Genomic DNA, 12,021 nt, shown 5'->3' with positions numbered 1-12,021 from the left:
CGGGTGTCAGGGAAGGCTTCCTGGAAGAAGTGACGTCTAAGCTGAGACCGGAAGGAAAGGTAGGAGATTACCAGGTGATGAGGGGAGGTAAGCAGTTGAGTACAGCTGGACAGAAGGGAAGGACTTACAAGAAATGAGGGTGGAACAGGGCTCAGGGGCATGATTGAGCAGAGCCATGGTAAGGAGGGGGCTCTTTCTCCTAACGGTAATGGAAAAGCCACTGGAGGGCTTTAAGGAGAGGCTTAGTATAACCAGATTTTCACTTCAGATGCTGCCATGGGAACTGATCAAAGCAAGGAAATGCAGGATGTGTGGAGAGCATCCAGGAGGGTGCTGCGGCGATCCGGGCAAGAGATGGGACTTGAACCAGGACAATAGAAGTCGGGCCGCAAAGAGAAGGTTCGATTCAAGACAAAGGGGACAAACTCTTGAGGTGTAGAATCATCGGCCCTTGCTGTAGAGAAAGAGACTTAATACTAAGCAAAGTGAGGATAGCAGGAGAGAGGCACATTGGTAGGAAGAGACAATATTCCAGAGGGGGCCCTGAAGAGTATGAGGCACCTGTGAGACATCTGAGCGGGTGGCAATGTCCTGAAGGCAGTCAGACACACGGGTCCAGGCTCAGAAGAGAGGTCTGGGGATTAGAAAGAGATTCTAACAAAAGGAAGTTGGCATAATACATGTCTGATATACAAGCTTACTTCCTTTATTCATTCAATAAATATTCATCAGTCTCCTACTATATACCTGGAGGCAACAGTTGAACTAACACACATTAATAGAGAACGTTCCTTAATTGGGATCTTCTCTACACCTGTGAGGGGCTGTAATCGCTTGTGTGGGATCCTCTGATCGGGGCTCCTGAGAGAAGTGCTGTCATAACTGCTCGTCAGGGAGAGATGAAGCCCTCGAATGTAACTGTCGGTGGGAACTGCCGTCTTTCACTTTCTGGCAGGCCCAGCCTTAAAAGGCCACCACTTCACTTTAGTTCAGCTAACAAGAGATTATCTTTCACAACAGAGCTACAGATGGGATCCTAATTGACGAATTTGTGAATAGCCATTCTCTTTATAGTGGCATTATCCCAATATTGCTGGCATTCCCTTAGCTGTGCTACCCCCAGCCAGGCCTCACATACAGTGGATATACTCTACTGGATTCATAGCCAAGGGGACAAGCAGTGTGGCTCAGTAATTACACATCTATTTTGCAACGTGAGCCTGGTCAGTAACTCTGTCCTCACTCTCCCCCTCCATGCCTCAGTTTCCCTCAGGGGGAACATGGGAATGGTCACCAACCAATCCAGTAATCAACAAATAGGAATTACGCCCTTCCCCGCAGCAAGGTTTATGAGGGGCTCAGAGGAGATGGAGACCTTGGCTTTTCCCTCAGGAGGTGTGCAATATGGCGTGATTTACTCTCCCGTCCCCCATTTCTCTCACATTGGTAGGGGCTCAATGAGGTTTCAGTTTCATTCTCTAGATGATGAGTTCTAGATCCTAGAGTGTGGAGACGGATGGGCCAGCCTGTGGGTCACAGAGAACACTGTTCCTCCTGCAACTGGGGCACTTCGCTAGGGGTCTAGTGGCCCTCTAGGCAGGGGGTGACAAAGAGCCATCTTCAGCTGTCTTTGTGGCTCTGGCTGGCTGGCCTGAGAGTGACTGAACCAATGACTCAATGACCTGAATCAAAGATGCCTCCCTTGGTGGTTCTGCTCTGGCCTCTGCCACCACTAACTCAATAATGTCACCAGTAAAGGCCCTTTATTCATCTGTTCCCACTTTGGGACACTACTGGATAAACCCAGATTACAAATAATAGCTAATCTTTCTTGGCCATTTACCATGTGCCAGATGTGTGCTTTGCATGAAATAACTTATTTAATCCTGAAAATAACTCAATGGAATAAAGTGTTATTACCATATTCCAGACAACTGCAGTAACTTGTACAAGCTAGCAAGCAGCAGAGCTGAGATCTGAATCCAGGCCTACTAATCCCGGAGGCTGCGTACTTAACCTACGCACAAAACTACCTCAGACTGAGGAGCCAGAGGCCCACATGGTTTAATTGTTTTGAAAGTGCCAAAAAAATCCTTATGCTTCCTGCCCTCCAGCATAGCCTTCAAATAGGCTAGTAATGTGCTCACAATTCTACCACTAAAATAATCCCTGTGGCAACAACAAAGCAAATCCCCTGGGAGGCTGAGGAAATGGAGCACATGGAGCCTGTTACAGACTGACAGCTCCAGTCATGGGCCCTTTCCCACGCATGGAAGTTAACCAGTTCCTTCCCAAGTCTCTCAGCAAGAGGAAGCTGGTGTGGGGCAAAGGTGAGGACCAGCTTGAGGTTCAGGACACAGAAAAAATGGGGAAAGAGGCCCAAGTCAGCAGCAGAACACATCCCAACTCTAAGAAAACCCTAGCTCCTCTACTTACTAGCACTATCATCTTGGTCAAGTTAATCAACCACCACAGGTTTCTGTTTCTTTAACTGCAAAATGGGAATATGAAGAATGGGAATATTCTTTCTCTTCATATTTTAAGTTTCTATTCTGGTACCTCTGATGCCTTCATAGTCTAGTAGACTGGAAAAAACCATGAGTCTTGGTAGCTAGAAAACCAGAGTTTAAGTCCCGGCTCCATCAGGTACTAGCTGTGGGATCTTGGGCAAGTAACACTAACTTTCTGCGCTTTGGTTTCTTCACCGTGCAATGGGGATACTATGTAACTCATAGTATGCATGGTGTACATTACGCAATATGTGTCTGTGTGTAGCTATATACCAAAGCATTTTAAGTGTCACATGAAAAGGAGAGAGATCTCATTTTGCACAATTCCTAGACCTTATATAGAGAAACACTGGTTTTAGATACTACATATCTGGATATGTTAGAAAATTAACACCAACAAATGAAACAATCAATCAAATGCTACATTTAGAGGAGGTAGAAATGGCATTGACCTAGGAGTAAACAAGGCCTCAAGACTGAAGAGCTCTGTGGCACTGGGTAAGTTTTTCCATCTCTTAGTTTAAAAAATGATCTGACTTTTCATCCAGCTCTAAGATTCTGACTTTATGAAAATGTGTACATCAAGCCGTTTGCTCTCATAAAATTACATTTTAAAAAGAGATCTTTACTCATGGGTCACCCATTACAAATCTGTGGAAAGCCGTGGTGCTCAAGGGAATTCTAATAACAAGTGACGCAGAAAAGCCATTTGATGTGTGAAATACCCCACGGGCTGGATAACACTGGAGAGGCAAATCTCAAATACTCCTGGCCTGGCTATTCCTATTAGACGGCAACTACCAGAACACCAGAGCAAGGGGTCGAAATCACCTGAACAGAAACTACCAGAGATGGTGACACAGCCTTTACTACGGCCCAAAGTGCAAAGGCAACTGGCCAACTTTTATCTCCTTTTAGAATAACATGAGCAGAGGTGACTCAGATTGCAACAGAAGAGACTGAGCTCAGACCTAAGGAAGAACTTCCCGACTACTGAGCTGCACAAGGAGTTTGGGGAAGTTGCCTCCTCTGAAGCTTTTTGCCAAGTGGCCACCTGCGCATCCTGGGTTAAGTAAGCGTCCTGCAGAAAAAGCATGGACGGTGACCTTGTGGAGGTCTGTTCACAACGGAACAATGTCTGCTTTTTACACACCACCACCATTCCGCTTCCAGTTACCTCTGCAATTCACATATTGTCACGTTGCCCACTTGTTTCCTGTTGGCACAGTAGGCTCCAAGGTGCGAGCACTGTTTTTACAGATTTCTGCATGTCCCACACTGGTACGTGGTAATCTCTTCACAGCACAGCTAGCAAGGAGGAGGAAATGGAGCCCGCTCCTGAACTGGAGACGGGAGTGCTGTGCTTCACCCTGTTGGCAGCCAAAAGCCAATTTAGGACTCTCCAAAAAGCCAAGTTTCCTAGGAAAAAAAAAATGTGGGTATCTTCTTAATTCGCCAGAGCTCACTAGGGACTAAAATAGGTGTTTGCTGAGGGAGGGAAAAACTGTGGTGGACTATGGTTTATGGATCATTTCAGTGGAGAAACGAGGAAATGGGAGAGCATCCGGTTTGCACTTTTTCGGCAAAACTTCCAAAAGCCAGCAGGATAATAATCATAAACAGTTACTGAGCACTCACCGAATTCTAAACCCTTTGCGTGAATTAACTCGTTAAATCATCATAACAACCTTCTGAGGCCCCAAGGGGTTAAGTCATGTTCAACATAACAACACATCTAAGCTCAGAGCTGGATTTTACACCAAGCAGGCTGGTGCCCAAGGCTACAAGGCTAGTTAGCCCCACCCCTCCTCTTCAAAAAGAGACCTGGATACCGACCATCCTCAGAGAAATACGCCTGTATCCTGCCTCCTCCTACCCTCTTTAAAAAATTTTTTTTAAATATATCTTTATTGATTTCAGAGAGAGGAAAGGAGAGGGAGAGAGAGAGAAACGTCAGTGATGAGGGAGTTATCATTGATCGGCTGCCTCCTGCACGCCCCCAACTGGGGATCGAGCCCGCAACCCGGGCATGTGCCGTGACGGGGAATCGAACCTTGAACTCCTGGATCCTAGGTTGATGCTCAAGCCCTGAGCCACGCCCGGCCGAACCTCTTGCCCTCTTCCTCCTCAGTTCCCTGACCCTTTAACTGACAGGAACTCCCTGAGGAGAGGCATCCATTAGCTAAAACCACCAGCGTACCCACGTCAGAAGTCAGCTCAGGTCTCCCCGGCACTCACACAGCAGCACTCACTGAGACCCCTAATCCTGCTGTCGTAATGTAGGATTTCCCCCAGCCCACGATTACTCTCTCTCCCAGAGTCAGTAAGGCAATAAAACATTCAAGAAACAGTCTCCAAAATGACTCCTCTGATAAAACTGTTCTATCACCCTTAGGGCTCTCCTTGGAGGTGTTAAAACCCCAGTCAGGGAGTCAACATCATCAACAATGCATCAGACTTTCTCCAAGACAGCTGCTCACAAGGGTCCATTATCCCCCATGGTTCATAATTGGGCAATGTGATTAATCCATTTATCTGCCATTCAGAAGAACACCACATAGTAAGAGCCAGTAATTGCCAAGTATTGAACAGATACATGAATAACCAAAATGTACCCATGCTTTCTGTTGCTGCTGCATCTTGGTTCTCAGGATATTTACTCACTTTGAGTTTTAAAGATCCACAGTAATGTAAGTATAGCAGAGGGGTGGGAGACAGGAAGCCGTGAGTGGCAAAAACCCAGGAGGCTCATGAGCTTGTTCCTAATTCCATGAATCAATTCAGAAGACATTTAGCAACATTTATTATTTACTGTGTGTTAGGCACAGTGTTAAGAACAAGGGAATTTTTTAAAGTTCATTATCTAACTGGAGAAACAGGCATATAAGAAGCCAATTATCTTTAATAGAAAAAGTGAGAGGCAGGTGTGAAAAACAAAAAGGAGCACTTACTCTCTATGGGGGTGGGGGGTAAATGGCAGATCTGGGAAGGCTGCCCAGAGGAAGTGACCTTTGAGCTGGGTTTTGCAGGTTGAGGAAGACTTTTTTTTTTTCCAGAGAGAAGTTGGGGAGAGCAGCCCAGGCAGATGGATCAGCATGCACAAAAGCATTCAGGCGTGGTGTCAGTGGCCTATGCAGAGAACTGCATGGGGCAGATATTAAAGGGCCTTGTACACATGCTAAGAAAACTGGGCTCTCTTCTGAATCCTATATGCAATAGGGCAACATGGCGAGCTTTTAAAGAGATGTCTGAGCCTGAGCAGATGTGTGCCTCTGAAAGCCCACTGAGCAGTGAGAGCCAGGCTAGCTAGGGAAGAGGGCCAGCCGCTGAGAGGCTACTGCCTTCGTGAGGGCAGAGGCGAGGACGACCTGCCTCAGGCACTGAGAGTGCACTGAAAAGGAGGCTGGGCTGGAGGTTTTGCAGACATTTTGGAAGGCCACATCAGGTTTCTGGTGATGTGTGGGGAACAGGGCAGGAGAAGAGGCTGATGGGAGCGGGGACCAGTGTGTGGTGATGGCCTCAGCAGGGGAGGAGAAGCATATTTAAGGGAGCCAGAGAAAGCAGCATGGAACTAACATTGCTGGGTGTTTACCATGTGGCAGAGTCCCCTCATTTCCTTATGTCCACAAGGAAATCAGCTCAAGTTAAAGAAGCCGCGGCCAGAGTGGTTAAAGAGCGCACTCAGGGCCACCCAATGTCAATGGAGCCCTCCAAACCCGTGCTCTTGAAGCCCCAGCTCCGGACTTTACTTGTTGAGAAGGGTTCGACTTACAATACAAGTAGTCTTATTCTTCACTTTCTCCTTGCCTAACAATTAGAATAGCTTTCCCTATCTTTACCTTGCGAAAGAGCACCTTCTGCCCTGGCCGGTGTTGCTCAGTGGTTGGAGTGCCAGCCTGAGCACTGAAGGGTGGGGTTGTGGGCTGGATTCTCAATCAAGGTTGGATCCTCAGCCCCGGTGGGGGCATGTGGGAGGCAACCAATCGATGTTTCTCTCTCTCTCCCTCTCCCTGTCCCACACTCCTTCCCCTCTCTCTAAAAATCAATGGAAAAAGCATCCTCAGGTGAGGATTAGTAACAACAAAATTTTTTTTTAAAAACACCTTCTCCCATCATCCTTGTCTATCCCCAACATTTCTTCTCTTTCTTCCAAAGTAACCCTCACTTCCCCACCCTCATTCACACATGGCATCTTTTTGGAAGTACGAACGTAGGGCAAGGGGCAAAGAATCAGAAATGGGATCAAACTGTTCCAAGACTGACTTAGCCAGCCAGGTGACTTTCAGAAATCACTGAACCTTTCAGCCTCAGTGTCCTCAACTGTAGAGTGGGCACAAAAAATGAATATTAACCTTTGCTTATTTCATGGGATTATTGTGAGGATGAAAGGAGATAAAGTGCTTGCAAACAACACCAACAAAAGGCAGGAAAAGGTGATACAGGATTATCTGGGTGATCCGGCACCACTGTCTACCAGACTGTGAGTCCCTGCAGAGCAGGGGCCTGTTGGTCTTCATCTAATTATTCCTGATACAGAGTCAGTGTTTCATAAAGATATGCTCAATTAAGAACAAGGACTACTACCACCACCAGTGAGCGTGTGTGTGTGCGTGCACACACACACACACACCATAGAGGCATCCTTATCCCCACTTCTCTCCCCCACCATACATGCAGGCAAACCCACAATTCCCCACTTTTGGAAGTACTGCTCTAGTCCTGGCTTATTCCAAAAACAGCCAGTTCCTGGAGAAAAACCAAGTGATTGTCACGCTGCCTGGATGGCTTCATTGGGCATGTCTGAACACTAGGTAAATCTGAATTCCTCCCCATCTAACGGAAGTTGCTAAGGACTGAACCCCCAGACGCACTCCCCTTTAAGGAGCCCCCATGGGCCTGCCCCACCCACTGCCGCTGCGTGCAACGTTTTTGTTTTTTTTGTTTTTCCCTCACAGGAGCTCAGAGCCTCTACTGCTATTTTCATTGATGCCTTGAGCAGAGCTGGCATGTGCAACTGCTGAGAAGGGGGAGCGCAGAACCGCGGGGGAAGCAAGTAAAAATAGCCTGGAGCGTGTAGCTATGCCTGCTACGGACGCCTTTAACCCTGGCCAAGATAGGGAGCTCAGCAGCCGCTGCTGCACGCTGAGGAACCCACCCCTCACAACAGCTGGGTGCGGGGGGGGGGCTAGATACCCTAAAAAACTTTTTTTAGGAACCAAGAGGAATGGGGAAGGAGGGGAGCAAGGGGGCTGTTTCTAGCTTCCAGCACTCCGTCCACCTAGCAGCAGGGACTGCTACGTGCCTGCTAGTCCAACAATTTACAGCAGCGCAGCCTTGACTTGGAGCTATTTTTAGAAACCTCTTCGGAGGGTGGGTGATCAGAGAGAGGAGGGCGAGGGTATTCGTAAGGCTAGCTTTCCGCTGTGAGGCTAAGAGCCTTGCACTGCACGGCATTCTAAACGTCTGCTCTCCGGCGGGGAGGGATAGGAGAGAGCAAGTGTCCAGGGGATCACAGGCTTACTGGCTTTGCCCTCACTCAAGGAGAGGGCATTAGCTACTGAATACCCCACTGTTTTCAAGCCCCAGAGTGTGTTTGTTTCCAGATCGACAGTTGCCAGATGCATGCTGCTGCTAGTCTCTAAGAGAATGGGGTTTTAAAAAGCTTTGCTGCCTACGCTGTGGGGGTAGGGGTTAACTGCAGTTCAGACCTCGCGGGAAGAAGATTGGGGAAGGGTCTCTACACCTTTTTGCATTCCAGAAAGACAGAGAGACAATCCCCGCCGCACACCTCCATCCTTGCCCCACGCTGCATATGGGTAACCATATGTGAAATGTACGGCGGCCCCACCAGACACCGCGCTATTAATAGAGCCTGGGAGAGTTTGCTCCCTGCCATTCTCCTGCCACCGAGTAAGGGATGATCTTCACACACTTACCCCATTCCGCCCCCACCTGGGCTCATCGCTCTCCAGGAAGGTAAGGGGACTGCCCACGCTGATCCCCTTCGTGACTACAGGTGCCCAGAGCCTACGGACTAGTCCAGCTATAATGACAGCAGGGTCAGTGCGAGGCCAGAGACCACAGCCTTCAGAATTGGGGCGCAAGACCCAGCAGGGCTCTTTGCGGCTCAGGGCCAACTCGAGAGCAGAGAAAGGGCAGCTATTGGGTTGCAAAGACGGGGGGCAAGAGCGCAATTTGAGGAGCTAGAGCGACATTCAAAAGCTGCTGCGGGACGAGTGACTGCAGACCCATTTGTCGCTGCAGCCGGAGGCGCAAAAAACCACCACCGAGGGCGCGGGCTCGGCTGCGGCAGGAGCGGGCGCTGTCCCTGGTCCTGAAGCTGGCGGCCGCCGGCGCTCGCTCCCCGGGTGTAGCGCCCCGGAGAGGGCTGTGACATTCGAGGATTGCAGACAGCTCCCGGCCCCCATCCGGGCCGGACGGTGTCTCCGCCGTGCCCGAGTCCCACCGCCAGCCCAGCTTTGCCCCCCGCGGTTGGGAGCCCTCCGCGGTGCTGCGGGGACCGAGAGCTCGGGGACTCAAGCTTGAAGGGTAAACCTGAGGCGGCGGCGGGAGGGGGTCAAGGCACTGCAGGGAGCAGACCTGGCCCGGGATCGCCCATCCCGGCTCTGCGCCGGCCCGGACTCTGGAGCCGTAACGGAGCCGGGGAGAGGGCAGGGGCGCGCAGCTGCCCAGGACCTGGGACTTGGGGAGAAAGAAGCGAGCGGCGGGTGGTAGGAGAGCAAGATGGGATGCGAGCGACTCTTTTGCATTTTCAAGGGGGGGCGGGGGGCTGAGACATGCACTGGCTCCCCCCTACCCCAACACACACACACACACACACACACACACACCCCGGGCCGGCAGAAGCAAGCGGGATGGAAGGAGCGGGGGAAAGTTTGGCTCTAGGTGTTGAGCGGCGGCGGCGGCGGCGGCGGAGACAGCGAGGGCGGCGCGGTCGCCGGGCGGGCAGCGGGGTCGCCCGGAGCCCCGGGCCTCTCGCCTCCTTACCTCGGTGTTCTCGGCAGCGTTCTCCGCCATTTTCCTCCTTAGGAGCAGGCAGCGGGAGGAGTGTTTCATGCCCATAAGAGCCAGCAAGGGTTTGGTGACACAGAGATAGTAGAGAAAGAGAGAGCTGGTGTAGCTTTAAAAGAGATAGAGAATGGGAGGAAGAAAAAAAAAAAAACGAAAAAAAAAAACAAAAAACCCAACCCAGCCCCTCTGCCGGAGCGTCAGCGGATACAATCAACCACGGTTGAGTCTTTCCTGCAGTCTCCACTTTGTTTTATTTTCCTCCCTTCTCATCCGCTTCGGATTCCTTCACACAGTTTCAAGTTCTTCTCGCGCACCCGACCCCCTCCCCGCCCCTCGCCACCCGCGCTGCGGGCTAAACGGGCGGGAGGCAACCCCGAAGGCTCCGCGGCGGCGGCGGCGTCTCTCTGGCCGCTGGCTGCTCGCGAAGTCCGGCCGGCCGGAGGCAGCCTCCAACTCCTCTCAACTTCTGCGGATCCGCTGGGCGAAGCAACACGCTTCCTGCGCGTCTCTCCTAGGGGCTGAGCCGGTGAGTGGGGGCGGGGTAGGCGGCTCGGCGGAGCTGGCGGCTGGGCGCGGACCGGGAGCCCCCTGCGCCCCCGGGCCCGCCCCCTCCACCGGCTGCGAGGGTCTCTCGGCCGCCCCCACTCCCCGCGCGGCGGACAGCTTGCGCGGGGGCCAGGGCTGCGCGGACGCCGGGGGCCACGCGGGAGGCTCGGAGAATGCAGGCGCCGGAGCAGGACTCGTGCAGGTTCTTAGACCCGAGCGTGCGCCCTCCCGCCGAGGACAAGCCCCGGGCGAGACTGGACCCCAGTTACCTCGCCCCCACCCCAACTCTCCCGCTCCTCTGCCAGTGCCTGGATCCTTACTTGGCGAAGGGTTTGGAGAGCGAAGGGGTAGGTGTGTGAATGAAGGAGGGTCCTTAACTCCTTCAACTCTAGGACTAAGTGTGGTGTCAGGATCTCTCCTTTTCTCCCCCGCCCCCCCCCCATCCAGGGCACTTGGGGCTCCAAGCCTCTCTCAGGCTGAGAGGGCCAAGCGAAGGTTCAGCCAGAAGCGGCTTGGGAAGGAGGGTGGGAGAAAGTCAAATGGAAGAGCCTGAGGTCATGCGCCCCCTAACCTAATTTTCCCTGTCCCCCGCCCCCCAACCCCATTTTTCTTCTCCCTCTTCACCCCTCCCCCGTTGTCACCAGATTTTGAAGTCCCTTTTATGGAGAGAGGGAGGATGTCACGTACCCGTTAGGATTTTCTCGATCCTTTTTAAAGGGAGTTTGGGCGGCAGCAGGGGTGTGAATTTTTATACAATGCATTCCTGTCTTCACTTTCAGAGGGTTTTCTTTTTTTTTCTTCCCCCCAGTCTTACTGGCCATCTGTCGGGCTGGTGGGAGACAGAACAAAGGGGAGGGAGAACTGTTGTCTCCCCTGGGAGGGGATCCACCGTTGTCTCTCCCATTACAACAGGCCACTCAAGCAGGCTCCTTCAAAGACAGCTGCACTTTCAAGCTTTCAGCCCACAAGCCATGGACCGGGACCTAAGAGAGATGCTCCCTGAGCATCCTGACTCACTTCACTACATCCTTCTGCCTACATGGGAAGATCAGTCCGGCGTGCATGTACTTTGTTTTTGAACATCACCTTTGACAGCCAAGACATGTGAGCCTGATTGTCCTCAACTAACCCCAGAGTCCATTGATAAAATGGGCCAGAATCTAAGGAAGCCTTCATCACCTGGTCCTGGGGAAAAGAGAGGACCCGTTGCAATACGTGGAGGGGGGGACTGGGGAGTAGGGGTGGGAGAGAAAGAAGAGTGAAAAGAGAATGGTAAAGAGGCTGGAATTGTGTGTGTGTGTGTGTGTGTGTGTGTGTGTGTAGGAGGAAGCAAAGCAAATTTAATGGGGGAAGAAAAAAAGAACTGAACTTCCTCAGTCTTTTCCCTTCTCAGACCACAGACCTGGATCAGTGTCCGGGGTGAGTGCACAGAGACTTTGTCAACACCTGGTCATTCTCCTTCCCTTTCACATCCTGCTAACTTGCAGAAAGTGATAGAGGGGTAAATAAGGTGAATCTAAAGAATAGCTTTAAATCTGAAAAGTGAACTCCATTTTCTCTAAGTATCTTTGTCAGAGACAAAAGATCTGGAGACGTATGATCCCCTCCCAAGAGAGTTTCAGTACTTGTCCAATCAAAGAAAACCAGAAAGGAAGAAAGTATCCTCACAGCTCATTTTACAAATAAGGACACTGAGAACAGAGATAGGACATTGGTCCACGATCCTTCAGGCAGCTGTGGGCATTTCTGAGAGCAGCTCCCCGGCCTCCTGACGTTCAGTTCAACACTCTCCTCTGACCCCGCCCCACACTGCCTCTGCCTGTGCCATGTACCCATTCCGTGACTAACTGGGGAGGAGGGGAGCTGAGACAAGCTCCCACTAAAATAGGCTACTGCCTATGGGTGATTATGTTGCTATGAGAACCCCAGTGGG

At 51.2% G+C, this 12,021-nt stretch overlaps 1 protein-coding gene across 1 annotated transcript in view; it reads right to left on the bottom strand.

The window, feature by feature from the left end:
• The window catches only part of PRMT8 (protein arginine methyltransferase 8), an 82,414-nt gene extending 72,347 nt beyond the window's left edge, over positions 1-10,067 (bottom strand). The window contains exon 1 of the mRNA XM_081128941.1: positions 9,519-10,067. Within this exon, the coding sequence (XP_080985067.1) occupies positions 9,519-9,593 (75 nt within the window). The 5' untranslated portion in view covers positions 9,594-10,067. The remainder of the gene's footprint in view (positions 1-9,518) is intronic.
• Between the last annotated feature and the right edge of the window lie 1,954 nt (positions 10,068-12,021).

This window comes from Miniopterus schreibersii (genome assembly GCF_964146895.1).
Source record: "Miniopterus schreibersii genome assembly, chromosome: 2".
NCBI lineage: Eukaryota > Metazoa > Chordata > Mammalia > Chiroptera > Miniopteridae > Miniopterus > Miniopterus schreibersii.
This window is presented reverse-complemented; position numbering and strand designations above follow the sequence as displayed.